Source organism: Rhinatrema bivittatum, chromosome 9, assembly GCF_901001135.1.
Source record: "Rhinatrema bivittatum chromosome 9, aRhiBiv1.1, whole genome shotgun sequence".
In the NCBI taxonomy this organism is placed as follows: domain Eukaryota; kingdom Metazoa; phylum Chordata; class Amphibia; order Gymnophiona; family Rhinatrematidae; genus Rhinatrema; species Rhinatrema bivittatum.
In genome coordinates this window covers 199,735,019-199,754,233 of record NC_042623.1, presented here as the reverse complement: position 1 = coordinate 199,754,233, position 19,215 = coordinate 199,735,019, and the positions used below count along the sequence as shown (strand labels likewise).

Genomic DNA, 19,215 nt, shown 5'->3' with positions numbered 1-19,215 from the left:
TGACCGACGTGCTGCTGTATGTCTTCCCTCCTTGGCCGCTGATAGGCAAAGTGCTCAGAAGAGTGGAGATACACCCAGCAGAAGTCATCCTCGTAGCTCCAGAGTGGCTAAGACAGCCTTGGTTTGCAGACCTGGTCAATCTGGCAGTGGCGGATCCCCTGCGGATGCCACTGCTTCCAGACCTTCTCCATCAAAGGCCCATGTGTTTGGAAGAGGTAGATCGCTTTTGTCTATCGGCATGGCTTTTAAGAGGCGCTGCCTGAGGAGCACAAGGTATTCGAATGCTGTGGTGGCGCAAGACATCCACCAACCTCGCGTATGTGTGCATGTGGAGAATTTTTCAATCTTGGTGCTTGGACCGGGCGATTGTTCCTACTCAGTCTTTGGTGTCGGATATTTTAGGTTTCTTACAATCTGGACTCGCCAAGGGCTTATCGTGTGGTTCCCTGAGGGTTCAGGTGGCAGCTCTTGGTTGTTTGCGTGGTTACATTCAAAGCGTGGAACTGGCTGCTCACCCTGATGTGGCTCTTTCCCTAAAGGGGGCAGAGCATTTACGTCCCCCAATCAGGCACCCTTGTCCTTCTTGGAATCTGAACTTGGTTCTCTTAGCTCTGTGTACGGCGCCCTTTGAGCCTCTGAAAACGGCTACAATAAAGGGTCTCACGTTAAAGGTGATTTTCCTTATCGCTATCACATCTGCTCGCAGGGTATCAGAGCTCCAGGCTGTATCCTGTAGGGAGCCGTTTCTGAGAATTTCGGATTCTGGTGTGTCCTTGCGGACAGTTCCTTCCTTTCTTCCAAAGGTGGTGTCTGCTTTTCACGGGAATCAGTCAGTGGAGCTTCCGTCGTTTCCCGTTTTGGACCGGTCAGACCCTATGTCTAAAGACTTATGGAAGTTGGATGTTCGTCGGGTGTTGTTGCATTACCTGGAAGTTACTAACTCGTTTCGTGTGACGGACCATCTTTTTGTGCTGTGTGCTGGTCAGAAACAAGGAAATATGGCATCTAAAGCTACGATTTCATGCTGGTTGAAAGAGGCTATAGGCTCGGCATACACCGGCATACACCGACTGCCAACACAGTTTAGTCTTCGGGCTCATTCTACCCGTTCGCAGGCGGCTTCTTGGGCAGAGTGTCAAATGGTCTCACCGCAGGAGATCTGCAGGGCGGTGACTTGGAAGTATTTGCATACCTTTGCCAGACACTACAGACTGGATGTTGAGGCACCGGGTGAAGGAGTTTTTGGAGAAGCAGTGCTTAGAGTGGGCTTCTCCAGATCCCATCCCAGGTAAAAAAGCTCTGGTACATCCCAGGAGTCTGGACTGATCTGGGTATGTACAGGGAAAGGAAAATTAGTCTCTTACCTGATAATTTTTGTTCCTGTAGTACCATGGATCAGTCCAAAGTCCTGCCCGGGGAGCGCATGGAAGTAAGGGAGAGTCCGCTCAGTTATTGATTGATTTATTTTCAGATCTGCAGAAATTGGATTGACCGTCCTCAAGTGGTTCTACAGGTTCAGTTCCTAGGAGGGTTAAGTGAACCGTTTATTTCTTTTTCTTGTTGAAGGGTTATTGTATATAGTTATGGTGGTTTTTTGAGAGTCATTCTGCTTTGACATTGAGTAATACTGCCAGACTGTAGGTGGCACCATCCTATATAAGGCGGAGTTTTGTTTTGAAAACTTCTCTGTCTCCATCTGCTGGGGGGGGGGCAAGACCCAGGAGACTGGACTGATCGGTGGTACTACAGGAACGAAAATTATCAGGTAAGAAACGAATTTTCCTTTACACATGTGAGTCCTTTTGTCACTTTTATTCTCAAAACATTTTTTTATGCAGTTAAAAAAAAAATCTTCTGTTTAATGCGGTGTCCATTGAGTCTGGCCTCACGCTCTGTGTTTCGAAGATCAACTTCATCTTAGGTGTCCAAGTGTCCTCCTCTCATACAGCTCAATAGTACAGCATTATTGTATGGTTAAGGTGATCTTTATAGTTTGTGTGTGTGTGTATATATATATCTATATATATCTTTTTTCCTGGCATTATGAGGTCCACTGATTTGTGAAATTTTTATCCCACTGTAAGAGGGGGTATTATGTACTCTGGATAATTTTTGTAGGGTGAGTTGGATTTTGGGGCGCAGTTTAACATGCACGGTCATACATACGAACAGCACAGTTATCATCAGTGGAGATTTAATGTGATTTGGAGGGATGAAAGGTGAAAAAAGAGTAGATTTGTCCCATGTTCTCCCTACCTAGCTTGATTGCAACTAGGTAGATAGTGCATCAAGCTAGGTAGAGAGAACATGGCACCAGTTGTCTCTTCTTTCACCTTTCATCCCTCCAAATCACATTTAAATCTTCACTGATGGTAACTGTGCTGTTTGTACCCTGCAATAAACAAACTAATCATGCTAACATTCATCCTAGTAAATGCACATTCAGTTGCAAAAAAATTCCCAATCATCACGGATTTAACCAAATAGCACTCAAAAATTACGAAGTATTTTCAGTCCCAAGAATAAACAAATGCGGAGGAGGTCTCTTACTAATTATTGAAAAAACCTTTAAATGTAAACCTATCCAAATAACACCCCCCCAAAATCATGAAATTGCCATTTTTGATACCAACAATATACAAATATGCCTTATCTACTGCCCACCGAGCCTCCTAGAATTAAATATATCACCACTAATTGAGTTCCTCACCACACACTTAAACATCTCTAGACCAACCATAGTGTTAGGAGATTTTAATCTTCACATGGATGCCCACCCTTTATCCAATGCATGCCAAGCACTATTAGACGCTATGACAGCATTAGGCTTCTCGCTAATAACAAACAAACCAACTGGATCTCACCTTCATCAACCACAATTATTTAGAACACTGCAAATCTGAATACACACAAATCCCATGGTCAGACCATTTCCTTATTCATTCCGACATAAAATTCCTTAAACCCCAAATCAAACAAAATCATAAACCCTTAGAGTTCAAATACAGACCACCTTTTAATACTGAAAAACTAAATGACAAACTAGAAGATAAACTAACAGACATGATTTCAACAACAGCAGTTCTGCCACAGAAACATGGTTAGAAACAACCAAAAAAATAGATGACGAAATAAACCCCATCAAATCGATACAGAAAAATGAAGCAAGACAAAATAACCCCTGGCATAATGCAAAAGTAAAAGATACAAAAAGGACTCTAAGAGCATTGGAAAGAAAATGGAGAAAACACAAAACATCCGAGAACCTAACTAAATACAGAAAGCATCTAGCTTTCTACAAACAGCTAATACTCAATGTTAAGAGAATATTTCAGCAATAAAATAGAAAAATTTGCAAATAATCCAAGAACACTATTCTCAATAGTTTCAAACCTAACAGTGACAAACAGGAATCAACACAAAACCTACCAGAAACAAAATGTAATGAAATTGCCAAATTTTTCAGTGACAAAATCACTAAATTAAGAGACAAACTTCCAAATACTACCAACCAAGAAATTAAAATGCAAAAAAGGGATGTCAACCCATGGACATCTTTCACTGAGATATCTGAAATGGAAGTGGAACAGATGCTAAAACATATAAACCCCTCCCCACACAAAATTGACACAATACCTACAATTGAACTGAAGAAATCGGCTAACATAGTCGCCCATACGCTGACTAAAATCATAAACCTATCCCTAGAAGAAGGAACAATGCCAGATACTCTGAAAGGAGCAATAATAAAACCAATAATTAAGAAAAAAACAGTGATCCCCTTATCCTAAACAACTACAGACCAGTATCAAATCTTCCTTTAATAGCTAAACTAATCAAAAAAACAGTACAGAAACAGCTAGCTGAACACCTGGATAACAATAACATACTGTGCCCATCTCAACACAGTTTTCGAAAACACTACAGCACTGAGACTCTTCTCCTCTCTCTAACAGATAACATTCTAAGAGGCTTTGATAGTGGTGAACACTATATTCTACTAATGCTTGACCTATCGGCAACCTTTGACACAGTAAACCATAAAATACTACTAAATAGACTGGAAGAAATCGGATTACACGGCCAAACATTAAAATGGTTCAGTTCATATCTAAAAAACAGGTTTTTCCAAGTTTACTATTTCTTTCTTTCTTTCTTTTATATACCGACCTTCATGACAGGTGTCATATCAAATCGGTTTACATGGAACAAGGGGTAAAAACATTCTTATCAATCATTTAACAGTAAAATAATCAGAGGAGGTAAAAAAGTTACATATAACAAGTAGAGATGTGAATCGGAACTGAAATCTGAACCGATTCTGGTTCCGATTCACATCTCTAATAACAAGGAGATCGAACTTGGGAATAGAAGAAAGAGAAGGACAGAGGGATAACCATTGTGATAAAAGGGTATCACTATGTAAGTTGTCCGGTAGGCTTGAGATGTGGAGTTCCGAAAGTGAATAGATTAAGGGAAAGCTTGGCTAAATAGCCAGGTTTTAAGTTTTTTTCGAAATGTTTGTAGGCAAGGTTCCTGTCTGAGGTCCGGAGGTAAATTGTTCCAAATAGTGGGACCTGCTATCGAGAATGCTCTTTCTTTGGTTGTGATGTGGTGTGAAGTTTTGTTAGGAGGTACATGGAGAGATCCTTTGTATTAAAGTTCAGATCAACAACACAGTATCAGAAAAAATTAATCTCAAAACAGGAGTTCCACAGGGATCAGCACTATCTGCGACCCTTATTAACATATACATGCTGCCATTATGCCACCTACTTGCAGGACTAGGAATTATCCACCTCATTTACGCAGACGACATCCAACTAATTCTACCCATAGATGACACTTTAGAGGAAACATTAAACCTAGCCAACATGTACCTAAGCATTATAAAACGAACTACTGACACAAATGGAACTTGTAATTAATATTGATAAAACAGAATTTCTTCACTTAGAACAAAAAAATTCTGAAATCAGTCAAACATCAATAATATTCAAAGACAACCAGAAAATTGAACTAACTGGAAAAGTACGTAACCTGGGAATAATTATAGACCCTGAAATCAATCTGAAACAACACATATCACTAAAAGTAAAGGAAGGTTATGCAAAGCTCATGGTACTCAGAAAACTTAAACCACTACTAACTCAAAATAACTTCTGAACAATACTACAGGCACTAATTTTCTCCAGCACAGACTACTGCAATGCCTTTATGCTAGGACTACCAAATACGACATTAAGACCACTGCAAATACTACAGAACACTGCAGCTAGAATACTAACCGGAAAAAGAAGGCGGGACCATGTAACTGAAACCCTAGCAGAGTTACATTGGCTACCAATTGAACACAGAATTAAATACAAAACCCTATGTATCATTCACAAACTAATTTATGATGAGAAATCAGATTGGCTAAACACAGCATTACGGGTACACACTCCACACAGGAATCTCCGATCAGCAAATAAAGCATTCCTAACCATTCCATCAGTTAAAACAGCAAGACTGACGCAAGTGAGAGAAAGAGCCCTATCACTAGCAGGACCCATAATCTGGAACACAATGTCTCCAGAGATCAGACTACAAAGTGATCTAAAGACATTCAAGAAAAGTTTAAAAACATGGCTTTTTAAACAAGCATTTTACAAAGAGACAAAAGAATAGAGAGAAATTATTCAGGAAAAGCCAGAAAGACACAGTATGTAGAACTTTACAATAGATTAGTGTATGAACTCTACACCACAACAAACATAACTATAATACTATGTGTGATAAAACTACCCGTGTAAGTACCTTGGTACAACTGGTCATGAACTACTTTGCTAAATGTCTATGTCTAATGATATATTGTAACTGAACCTTTAACGGCACCTGTTAGAATGTACTATAGTACGCTTTTACCCTCATTAAATATGTGCCTACATGTAAACCGTTGCGATGGTATTTAACTTAGCAACGGTATAGAAAATTTTTTAAATAAAATAAATAAATGACTGTGCATGTAAAAATGTGTCCCCCAGAACCCACCTCACCCCTCAAACCTCACCCCGAGTTACTAGTGCCCACTCTTACAGTGGTATAAATTGTTATTTTATGAGCTTGAGCAACAAGTAAGAGGCTGGAAAAGGGGTAGGGAATGGGCGTTCCAGAGTGGAGCCAACCATTATGTGCATGACTCTGTATTTTAAAACCGGTGGCTACAGCGTGCGGCGGCTTGTTAGTCCTGTAGCTTTACTGCTGTTCCTGATAAGGAGCAAGTCTGCAGATCTCATGTTTTATGGGGAGGGATCTGGGTCAAATTGGGTGTCGTGCAGGATAAAAAACCAGAGGGGGTCTGGATGGCCTTGAGATTGACTGGGCAAACTGTTGGACTAAGTGGAAAAACTGAAAATGTCCCTCGCGCGAGTGTGTTGTAAAATCCACTTACATATCTGCATTAAAGTCAGCAAAATGCTATGGAAGATATTCAAAGTAGGGGTGCTGGAGTAATCTCTTAAAATTAGCATACTTTGCGTGGTAGGTGTATTTTAAATCATATGCATGCAAGTGCACGCATGATTTAAAATGCCAGCATATCTCCTTTCGTGTGGTGATACGTGCGTGTGTGGGCGCATGCGTTCTTGTTTAAAATTAGCTCGCTAGAGTACCAAAAAAGCCGTATGATCTACCCCTTTGCCTGGTTTGGTTTTGTCTCTGTTGGAGAGAGATGGATCTCTTATACTGGACTATTATGGGAAAACTCATTTGAAATTCAACTAGCAGATAAGAACTTCTATCTCTCTCTCTCTCTCTCCATATATATGTATATATATATATATATATATGTCTATATATAGACATATATAGATAAAATGCTTAGGCCTCTGAAAAGGGGGACTGTGTTAGGGTGGCTGTAGCTTTGAGGAGGTGCCGTATGCCATCTCATGCAAGTCCTTTGCAAAGAGCGTGAGCCTGCTCTTTTCTAAAGCTGTGGGGCTGGAGGACCAGAGAGTTGCCGGGGGCAGGAGAAAGGAAGAACGCCTCCCAAGGGCTTTGAAGAAAGCCCAGTCATAAACAGGTAGGAGAAGCAGAAGGGCACAAGTCCTCTGGTCCGGCAAAGGGGGTAGGAATTAGAGTGTTAGGGTTGAACAGGGTGTCGGCATCTTTGCCCCACAGATGTGTGGGCGTCAGCCAGATTTCTTTTATTGTTCCGTCAATTTGCATTACTGATGTGTCTTTTTTATTTTTATTTTCTAAATGTTTGGGGGGTTTTTTGTTCCAGCACCTGAAACACAGTCGCATTGTGTCCTACTTCTTTCGCTACTCCCAAGAGCAATAAGCGCTGATTGGCGAATGGCACTTTATCAGAAGGCCCTCCAGTGTCCCCATGAGACTGTGCGTGCCAGCTGTGTTAAAGGATTTCCCATGCTGCTGCACAACCTTGGTGAAAAGGCTCATAGCTCGGTTCTCCAAATCCTCTTGTATGTAAGAGATATACGGTTGCTTCATTTGCTAAAAATAAGAAAAATAGTGTATATAAAATCCTCATTTACTGAATTGGATCTTCATTGTTTACATTGATGTATTTTACCTGTTACCTGCTTAAGGATGTAAATGTAAATAGAAATACTGTGAATATGTGCAGGAAGTTTTATTTCTTTCATTTATGCAGAGACAAAGTCAATGATGACTCAAATTTGGTGAAAAAGGAATTGGCCAGCATTGTTGGGAAACTGGCAATTTGTCTGTCTGGTGCATCTGAACTTGGGAATCCCCCCTCTGAGCCTCTTGTTGATGGCATGGCTTGTACTCTCCTCTGCTGCAGTCTCAGTCTGATAGCTCGGCCTCACCACATGTGCCCAGCACTGGATGCTTCCATCTTTAAGCCCTTCTTCTCTCTCCTCGACAAAAATGTTTCTAGTACAGTAAAACTGGGTAAGTCATGTCTTCTGGTTCATCATACGTTTCGGTTATAGAGAGAAGAAATTAATATCATCCCTGTTCCTCTGGGGTATCCCGTGACCTGCTTTGTGAATTGGGCAGAACATGTTCAAGCCCTCAGATATGGGAGACCAGCTTTGCTTTGTTAAATCCAAATTTTACTTCCATAATGGAATTTAGTCATGGTCAGAGGTGAAAAAAATGTAGGAAACTTAGTTGACAGCCAAACGTTTTCAGAGTCAGTGCAAAAAATTATTTTCCTTGTAACGATTTTCAATTTTTATTTTACACTTTATTTTTTTGTTTTAATGGGAAATGTTTGTGTTTGAACTTTCTATTGCTTTTATGCTTTTTCCTTGACTATATTTGCAAGTTTTTCCGTTGATAAGCAGGCTGAATTATCCATGATCTTTGAGTGATGTCATCTGGTGGCACAGAACAGATTTCTGTGTCATAGCTAGTAGAGCTGTACTGAGCATGTACAGGAATTACTATGCAATCATTGCATCTATCTTTTTTTTGTCCATGTTAGAGCACGGACTGATTCTCTCTTTCTCTCTCTCTCCCAAAAGAAAAAGGGGAAAAGGATAATTGTCTGCGATTTTTGCCTCGCTACTTTGGCAGGGCCCCCAACAGTACTTTTCAGTGCCACCAAGAAAAAATAGAAAAATAAAATAAATAATGGAAATAAACCGTTGGAATGTCTTGGGTAAAGAAGCCGGTAAGTGGTTTTAAGGCTTGTACCTGTGGCCGCCTGATGTTTGGTTACCAATACCCACGATGTTTGCTACTCAGCCTGCGGCAAAAGGTCACCACGGACCTGACAGAAAAGAGGAGCTATATAAGCCAGTCTGCAGTCATTCCTCCTTCCTCAGGTAGTGAGTTGAGTATTGCCTTCTGAGCTGCGACCCTCCCCCCCCTCCACTCATTGACCCACGTTGAAGAAAAAATGAGAGAGAATTGAAGATGGTGCCCATTCGCCTAGAAAACAAAGGTGGACCTGCACACATGTGTCTCACTCAACATATGTTCCGAAACAACTTGCATTGAAGATATCCCAGTTGATGCAACCAGCATCTGAGAAGCACGGAGCGTCAAGAAAATCTATTCATGCTCCGGACAAATTGGTATATATGGTAAGCGCCCATCATTGGCACTGCCAAAGCAGTCCAAGCCCTTCATCGGATGCTCCAGGTCTTTTGAAGCATGGTGCGTTGGCCCTGCTGAAGCAAATCGATAGACCACATGGACATCAGGAGACCTCAACGCATATGGTCTCCCCTGGCGCATCATTATCCCCAGCCGCCTCCAGTGCATTTCGTAATGCACAGAACTGACAAACATGGCATGGCATCTCCTGCATTGTCTCATTTCCATGACGTATTCTCCAGAGTGGGATGCCCTACAATGACCATCTGCACCTGAGCCAGACATTCTTTCTGCTGCTCTACCAGTTCCATACAGGAGCATGGCATATCCACCACAAATATTCCATTACCCTCCATGCATTAGAACTTGGCCATTCAGTCAGTTGGTTGCACAGGGATTGCGACTAGAAGGATCTGAGCCAGTCTGCGCCATCATCCCGTTATCTTCCACCACACTATCCCTGATGCAGGGAAGCCATACTAGTTCTGGAAAAGGATACGGAACTGCTCTCTCCTACTTAGAGAATACAAACAGCTGTGGAACAACTCACCAACATTATGAAATCGTTCTTCTTGGCTTTTGCACCAGGCTTGGGTACATTACCGCCACCATCCGCACCTTCACCTCCGTACCAAACCGTTCTCCATTTGCTGTGATGCCAGGAGCACCCCCTTTCTCACTGCAAGAGGCATTTTCAAAGAGTTTACATTCTACATTAAGAAGACTTGGAGCAAGATATTTCCCAATCTCAGCTCCTCTGACCTTGCCCACCTCCCCACACACCAGCTTCATAGGCAGGACCTTTCCCAGGGGAGTCCCCAGGTAGCCCAACAGGAATCCCACCAGATCTGACTCCAGTTCCTCTGGATCATACTTCCCCTTTGGAAGACTTGACTTTAAATTTGTGGAGAAAATGGGGAAAATCAATGGGCTTCTTTTTTGGAGATATTATCAAAGAAATCCAAAGGTAAACGAAAGAGCAGCCATGTCGTGTCTAGGACATGTCGCCATCTTGGCTTGGCTTCCTGGTTTTCAATAGAGTATTCACCACTCCCTGTGAATAACCCTTCTTTGCTAAATGCGTACTCAAGGGCCAGGCTGTGTGACAAAATTGATCTGGATCCTTGTGGAGAAATATACCCAGAGAGAAGAGCTGTTTGTGTGGAGGGAACAGCAAAGGCGCTTTGTGCAACATTTGCACCAGATCTGTATATCAAGGGTGTCTTGGCCAATCTGGATCTACCAGAATCACCAAACCTTGATGATCTGAGATCCTCTGAACCACTCTTCTAATCAAGTGCCATGGAGAGAAGACAGAGAAATTCTTCCCCAGTGGCCAACCTTGTATCAGAGCATACAGACTAAGCAGGGGTTCTTTCTTCTGTGACAGAAAAATTTGCTCACTTTGCATCACTGGAGGGTGCCATCATATCACTTAGAGGAAGGCCCCACCTGGCTACTAAGGACCACTCCCCTAGGTTCACCACATGGCAATTGAGAAAAGTCCACTTGTATGTTTTCCACACCTGTGATGTGCAAAGCTGAGATCATTTTCAGATTCTACCCAACCAAGGAGTCCTCTGTTACTTGCAGACCCTTGGTGCCTCCTTGATGGTTCACATATGTTATTTCTGTTGCATCATTGGACGTTATTTCAATTGACTGACTCTTTAGCACTGAACTAAATTGAAGTAGATCCAACTGAATAGCCCTGGTTTCCAAACAAGCATTATTTCACTTCCATCACCAACCATCAATCTTTGGCAACTTGACCCTGACAATGAGCCCTCCATCTGACTAGACCTGCATCCTTTATCAATGTAATCCATTGAGGGACTCGAACTCCACTCCTAATAACATATTCTGGTGGAATTCACCCACCAGAGCAAACTGTTCTAGACTGTTGCCAGAACTGGCTAAACGAATTGAGGAATCCTGATACTGAGGATTTCACCTGGATAGAAAGGTCTTCCTGAAGAGGCCGCATGTGTATTTTTGCCTAAGGCGCTAGGTCCAGTACCTTAGTCATGGAACTAAGAAGCTGCAGATATGTCCACTCAGTCAGAGATCTGACCAACAACAAATACTGAACCTGCTGCTGCAGCTTTAGAATTCTTTGCTCCGTTGGATGAACACAACCTTGTTCTATGTCGAACTGGGTTCCCAGTTACTTCAGAGTCTGGGAAGGCTTCAAACTGCTTTTGGGAAAGTTGACTATTCAACCCAACTCCTGCAACAATTGAATCACTCTTGCTGTGACCCCCATGTTTCCTTGCTCTGGGTTACTCTTATTAGTCGTCCAGACAGGGATGCTCCAGAATTCCCTTCCTTTGCAGCACTGCTGCCACATCTACCATCACTTTTGAGAAGGTCTGGGATGCCATGGCCAAACCAAAAGGGAGGGCTTGAAGATGGAAAGTCTCTTCTAGAATAAAAATTCAGCAGCCCAGGCTAAGGAGGAAGATGCTTCATTTGCACCAGGGCAGACAAGAAAAACCCTGTGGGCTGCAGCCACGAGGCATTCAGACCCGGACACATCCCTTACACAGTGAGAGTAGGACCTGAGTTTCCCGCAGTCTCCCGCAGATCCGAGATGGCCACTGCTCCACTATCCATAAGTCAGGTTCCAACTTCAGGCTCCGGAAACACTGACATCCCCCCACCACTGGGGAGCCGCCATCAGCACTGGGGAGGTTTCCCCTCTCCTCTGTACAGATATGGCAAATTCCAGCCATGCCCCCCACTCCATTCCGAGTGAATCTTGTGAAGTCGCGTACAGGGTTCTTACCATGCTCTGCAGAGATGACATCGCTGCTGTTCTGCTTTCCCCTGCTGACTTCTAAACACTCCTGCAGCTGGGAAATCACTGACCATACAACCTAAACCCAGCTACACAGCTCTGGAGACCCAAACTGCTTCCACCCCAGTTAAAAACTTGCAGCAGTCTGCCTGTTTCTCTCTTCTGTTACTTTTTTTTTTTTTTTTTAATTTAATCGGCAACCTTCCAAACAATTTAAAAAGAGAATGAATGGGGGGGGGGGGGGAGTAGAAGAGAGAAAACCCTCCTGGCCCAGCCCTAACGAGAAAAAAAAAATCTCTGGAAGCCCCCTAGCCAAGGCTCTGCTCAGCTGAGGGGGAGGGAACACAAGGCTTTCACTTTAGGAACTGCCGTTGTCATTTTTTTTAAAACAACCTAGACTGGAAGGGAGTGAGAGCTAGTTTTTCACCTCCGGAGTTGCCCCTCAGGCCTCCGTCCTGATCAGCCTCACCAGGCCGCAGTCCAATGCACAGGATTCATACCATACTGTCCTCTGGAGACGGAGAATACTGGCAGGCTGAGATCAGCACAGATTATAAGTGGTGACATGAGCGAGCCTATTGTTCTCTGTCTTTATCTGCTGGTTGGTAGGCATAACCCATTCGTCTGGGCTGGTCTGACCCGATGATGAGGAAGAGAGAGAGATCTGCATATAATGGAGGCAAGGCATGCAAATCTCTTTCATGAATATTCATTGTGGATATACTGGAAACTTGACTAGTTGTTTTGTCCCGGGGATTAGATTGAGAATATAATCCCCGGGACAAAATGTGATGATGACAAATTTGTTGTGCAATGACTGGGATTCTTTACCACTAGAGCCTGCAAACGGTGTCTCTGTAGTACGATTTGCCCTAGATGTTTTGTAGGACTTGGCTGGTACTGTTGGTATAGACAGATTGGCAAACATCCTATTGGCAAATAGATGAATGCTAAGCACCTGATGAGTCCCTGGAGCTTAAAATATAAGCAGAAACTCGTGGAAAGATGCCTGAAAGAATGGGGTGAAGTACCACAAGCCCCAAATTGGGTCTGGAAATATCCTGAGGTGTGCAAATGAGTGCTTAATGTGTTGACCTCCAAAATGTTTTCTTCTCCACAAAATGTTATAAATGTTGCATTTTTATAACTACACTGTACATAGGTCTGAGAGCTTTGAATTACAGAATTTTATGAAACCCTGACCTAATTTCTAGCCATTTAAAATCAGATCTATCTGTGGTAGTTTAATGCCATCTTTCCTTTAATTCTTTCTCCTTTATCCTAACCATCTTTCTCTCTACTGTTTGTGCTGGCTTCTTTCTTCTTTTCTTTTGTATTTTATTTAGTTCATTTCATGTCCCATTTCTTTTTTTTTTTCCTGCTAGGCTTCCTTTTGTCTCTTACCTCTCTTATGTTTGAGCTTGCTCCTCTTGTTCACTATTCTGTTATCTCATTCCTTCTTTCTTGGGTTCTTTTGAATAATGAATTGTTTTTATTTATCTTGTTTTGTGAATTTCTGCTTATAACATTCTTTCAGACACACTTTAGGATAGAACTGATCTATCTTTTTCTAGATTTATTTATTTGATTTATTTATTTGACGAGGTTTGTATACCATCAGAACGGTTTACAGTGCTCGTGAAATAACATTGGTTACAGAAGATTATTACATAGCTCAGATGGTTTGTACTTCCTGTCTCCTTTCCCTAGCATACATTGGCAATATCCCTGAGCTCTGCAGACATATGGATTTTAGACAGGGTGAAGCAGATGCCAGGGCTGCCATCGGGGCGCTCTTGAGTCTGATGGAAGACCCAGACAAGGATGTGAGAATGGCATTCAGTGACAATATGAGGCACATCTTAAAATGCACAGTCTCGGAGGAAGGTTTTATAAAAGAGGTATGCGCTATCTCTAAACACAATTTCAGCGACTGCAGTGGAAAGATGATTTTTTATTAAATAAAGTGAACATATTTTTTTAATAACTTAGATACATTTTAACACTTTAATCATTCTACTCCACTTCTTCAGCAGTCAGTATTGTTGTTGTTTTGGTTTGGAGAGTGAGTAATCCTATCAAACTTACCCCTAGATTCATGAAATTGCTATAAATATAGGGAAAATAGCACATGCAGTAAAAAAAGGGGCATGGTAAGGGTAATTTTGGCAGGTACCGCATAGCATAAATATTTTACCGCAACACACGTTACATTAATCACACCTCCCGATATTCACATCACACACTGAGAGCCTGGACAGGCTTTTATCGCATTTTGGGCTGCTGCTGGCTAGAGAGAGAGACTCTTTACAAGGCTCTCATATAAGTAAACTATTTATACCACTGTAAGAAGGGCAACTAGTAACTCGGGGTGAGGTTTTGGTGGTGGGCTAGGTTTTGGGCAGCTAGGTAGAGAATGCTTCAATCTAGGTTGAGAGTACATCGTACAAATCGTATCTTTTTATACCTTTCCTCACTCCAAATCACATAAAATCTTTACTGATGGTAACTGTGCTGTTCATACCTCTGACTGTGTGGGTAAAACTGCCCCCCAAAACCTCACCCTGAGTTCATAATGACTGTGAGCCTCCCCAGAGGTGTGCTCTCTCTCTCTCTCTCTCTCTCTGTCTCCCCCCCCCCCCCCCCCTCTCCTCTCTCTGCCTGAAACAGGATTTGCGATATTTATCGCAAATCCCATTTCGGCCATAATGCACAGCAAAACGCCCAGAAAAAAGGTGTAGTTCCTGTACGTACCCGGATCAGTCCAGACTGTGGGTGGTGCCTCCCTTCCAGCAGAATGAAACAAAAAAATTTGAAGGGCACCCCCTCTTAACTCGGTATGTCGCCTGCGACCCTTCAGTATTTCTCTGTCTCAAGCAGATGAAGGTGGCAGAACCTGAGGTCCTCTTTATAGCTTTAAAAAAAAAAAAAAGGGGGGGGATTCTCAAATTCAGGGATTCCTTCTGTTTTCAATAGTTTGGTTCAAGCAAGTTAAAAAAAAAAAAAAAAACAAAAAACAAAAAACCCCCCAAAAAACAATTAAAAAAAAATAACCGAAGAGGAAGTCAACTGTGCTGTTCCTCCCAGATCCTAGGAGGACCATCTCCCCTGGTTGTAGGGTGAGCTAGTTGGAGGGCCAGTAGCTTGTGGTCTCCGGGAGATGTGGCCTGGCTGAGGTGAGGACTGGTGGTCCGGTTCCTCCCCCTTTTACTTCAGAGATGGTACATGCCTCTGCACAGGTCTGTTGATTTAAAAAAAAAAAAAAGGAGCGGATGTCTTACATTTTTATCTTACAACTGGCTTTCTCGCTCTCCCTCCCTGGTGTCTGAGGCAATTTTTTTCTTAGAGGCCAGTTTGTTTTCTCAGGGCCCGATGAACATGCTGCGTTCGACGCGATGCGCTCCCTGCGGGGAGCTGGCAACGCAGTTCTCCCACGACAATATGTGCTCAGCATGCCTCCCCGGCAGGGAAGGCACCTCCAGGGCAGCAGGAAAATTGGGGACTAGATCCCGCGCTACCACCGTTACAAGCACACTGTCAGGTGCCCGTGTGAGTCGTCCTGCCCCGTTCCCGCTGAGCGCAGGAACGGTGGCTATTTTAGATAGTGTCTGCCGCGGCAACGCAAGCAGCTGGAGGAGGGGATTTTTCCTCTCCACTTTCGCCTCCTGATCTCAGTCCTGAGGGCCCTTAGGACTTATTGCAGGAGGATTTGCTGACCCCTTTCACGATGGCTAGAGCAGCTCAAGCCCCTTTAGCCATTCTCTCTCAACAGGAGAAGGCAGCCATGCCCAGTGCCACGTGTTCAGGGTTCCGAGCCTCCTCCTCCTAAGGTCCACAAAGCGTCGGAGTCACAGGAGGTCACCAGAATTCGCACGCTCCCAGATCAAGGGGTCCCTGACCCGCCGGATGTCATTCTCGCAGACTCCTTGGACGTGCAGGCTCCGGATCAAGACAGCGATCCTCCAACTTATCTTTTGGTCGAAGGGGATGATCGGGTGCTTTATCTGTTTTTTGTTTTTTTTTTTTAATTTATTCTTTATTAATTTTTCCAAATAAACATAAATAAGGATTTACATACCTTATCATAAGGAATAGCATACATATTGTATAATATATAACATATATGTTATTATAAACATTTATTATCTCTAACATTATTCATTTATGCTATACCCTTATTATTACCATGAAATATTGAGAGACCATTGTAAGAAAACAGAGCATACATAACTTCGATAAATCCACATTTCTATTACAATATTTAGAAAGTGATAGAGTATATTTATTTGCCTACTGATTTCGCTTCAGAATTGGGTTGCAGTTCTCTTGAAACCAAAAATTTTTCTAACTGATCTGGTTCAAAAAATATGTAACGTTCTTTGTCTATTGACATAACACATTTACAAGGAAATTTAATCAATATCTGCGTGCCCAAGGCACGAACTCTTGGGCACATATTCAAAAATTTTTTACGACGCAGTTGCGTTGTCCTTACTACATCAGGGTATATCCAGATCTTTTCACCCAGGTATAATTTATTCCTATTTCTAAGGAAAATTTTTAATATATTATCTCTCTCAACAGAAGAAGTAAAAGTAACTAATAATATACCCCTCCTTTCTATCTGTTTTTCCTGGGAAGTCTCTAGGAATCCCGTAAGATCTTCTAATGGGGATGCTATTGATATATTGCTTTTTGGAGTATCTTCCCCCACAAATTTCTTGATATTATCTGGCACAAAATATGCTTTAGTTATATTAGGCATATTAGTTGAGGAGAGAGTTAGCAATTCTCTAAAATAATTATTTAATTGTTCCTTAGGGGAAACAAATTTACACTTGGGGAAATTTACTAATCTTAAATTGTTGTATCTAAGTCTATTCTCTAGACTTTCTATCTTTTTATCTATTCTAGATTCCCCCTGAATCAAGTTGGACTGGACTTCACTTATCTGAGCTATTTGAGAATCCAGGTTTTGTAGTTTATTAGAATTAGACAATACTACCGGATTAACAATGGCATTTTGTTTTTGAAAGCCTTGAAAGGCTTGAGTCAAGGAAATCATTGTCTTTTCTATTGTCGATACAACACCCCATATAGCATCTAAAGTTACTACTTCTGGTTTCTCAGACAGTTTAATCTCAGGTATTTTGAACTTAGATCCTAAGGAAATATCACCCACCCAACCCTTTTCTGATATGCCTTCTCCCTCTGTGGAAATTGGCTTTAATTTGCCATTCCCACTTAATGTCCCGATGTTCTTCTCCTTCAAGGCGATCAAAACTTTCTCGCCCTGACTCAGTCCATTTTCCACATCAACTATTTCTGCCTCGAACACTTCTCCCATTGATGACATCTCAGGTCGAATGGGAAATGTAGAATCAGCTGATTTATGGACTGGTGGGGGGGGAGTCTCAGGAGCCCCAGGACTCAGAGATATTTCGTCGAGGGGATTAAGGCTTTGCTCCAAAACCAAAGTCCCAGCCTACTGTCCAGGGGAATCCCCTACCGCGGCAAAGAATTCCTTAATCTTTGTTTGTGTCGGGGAAGGTAAAGATGGAGTCGAGGTTCCCTCCCTCACCTTCCCCTTTCTCTTCGTGTGCGGCATAAATTTTAAAGAGGAACAGTCTCAGACAAAAAAATAAGGATCCGCTTACCGACAAACTTTCTAGTTAATCCAATGGGCTCTCAATGAGGGCAGCTGCTTCCAAGGAGGCTCTTAAGTTATCCAGGAAAACAAATATAAAGAAACCCAGCGTGGACCGATTTCACTTCCAAGCCGCGCGCCGGCTGCGCGCCGCTATGCGCCGGCTTTTATGGGCAGAAAACACGGTGGGGGCGGAAGTGACGTCACGCCCCTCCTCCTCACCGGATAGTCTCAGTCCGATCTCGGTGGACCTCAAGCGGCAGGAAAAGGTCCTCGGCCGGTTTCGAATCACTCGACCTCCTTCACCACAGGTTTGCCCCGTCTCTGTCCGCTATGCGCCGGCTTTTATGGGCAGAAAACACGGTGGGGGCGGAAGTGACGTCACACCCCTCTCCTCACCGGATAGTCTCAGTCCGATCTCGGTGGACCTCAAGCGGCAGGAAAAGGTCCTCGGCCGGTTTCGAATCACTCGACCTCCTTCACCACAGGTTTGCCCCGTCTCTGTCCGCTATGCGCCGGCTTTTATGGGCAGAAAACACGGTGGGGGCGGAAGTGACGTCACGCCCCTCCTCCTCACCGGATAGTCTCAGTCCGATCTCGGTGGACCTCAAGCGGCAGGAAAAGGTCCTCGGCCGGTTTCGAATCACTCGACCTCCTTCACCACAGGTTTGCCCCCGTGCTTTATCTGTTTCAGATGAGCTGGACCCATTGATCCCCCATGTTTTGGACGAGCTGGGAATCGCCCCCCCTCAGGAGCTTCCGAGCAACACCACAGTGGACCCTGTCCTGGCAGGTTTGCGTGATCCGGCTTGTACCTTTCCCTTTCATCCCATGCTTCTGCAGCTGATGTTGCAAGAGTGGGATACTCCGGAGGCAGGTCTGTGTGTAGGTCAAGCAATGGACAAACTATATCCATTACCGGAAGAGTGCCTGGAGCTTCTCAAAGTTCCGAAAGTGGATGCTTCAGTGTCCACAGTCACCAAGAGGACAACAATCCCGGTTGCAGTCACAGCGGCTCTTAAGGACCTACAGGACCGGAAACTCGAGATCCATCTCAAGAGAATTTTTGAAATCTCAGCACTTGGGGTCAGGGCGGCTGTATGTAATGCAGTCTAATGCAGCGAGCAAGCCTGAGATGGATCCAGCAACTTCTCAGTGCAAGGGATCCTTCTCCCCCAGAAGTGGAACAGGCGGAGCGTTTGGAAGCCGCAGTGGCTTAAGGTGCTGATGCTTTGTATGATCTTCTTCGGGTCTCCTCTCGAACTATGGTGTCAGCGGTCTCGTCCAGGAGGCTGCTGTGGCTCTGCAACTGGTCAACCGACTCCTCTTCAAAATCCCAGTTGGGGACTCTCTCCTTTAAGGGAAAATTTTTATTCGGGGAGGATCTAGAGCAACTGATCCCTAGGGGGAAACAAGCTACATAAGCTCCTGAAAGACAGGCCTAAGGCCTCTAGAAATTTCTTCCTCTCTTGCTCCCGCTTTAGGGACCAACTACGTTTTCGACAGAATAGGCCGTCTTCCCTTGGTCAGAGGCACCCTTCTGCACGATCGCAGGCATGGGTTTAATCCTTTGCAGACGCAGATCCTTCCATGATGGGGCCTCTCACAGACCATCGGCTCCTAAGTCCACCCAATGAGATAGCGCCGACCCACTCCTCGGTTCCTGTTATAGGGGGTCAACTCTCCGGTTTTG

General features: G+C 43.4%; 1 protein-coding gene across 5 annotated transcripts in view; it reads left to right on the top strand.

Moving 5' to 3' along the window:
- Positions 1-19,215, top strand: part of ATR (ATR serine/threonine kinase) — a 368,882-nt gene that overhangs the window by 95,751 nt on the left and 253,916 nt on the right. For all 5 annotated transcript variants that reach the window (XM_029617054.1, XM_029617056.1, XM_029617057.1 and 2 more), the window contains exons 10-12: positions 7,268-7,466; positions 7,658-7,920; positions 13,586-13,776. In XM_029617054.1, the coding sequence (XP_029472914.1) occupies positions 7,268-7,466; positions 7,658-7,920; positions 13,586-13,776 (653 nt within the window). The remainder of the gene's footprint in view (positions 1-7,267; positions 7,467-7,657; positions 7,921-13,585; positions 13,777-19,215) is intronic.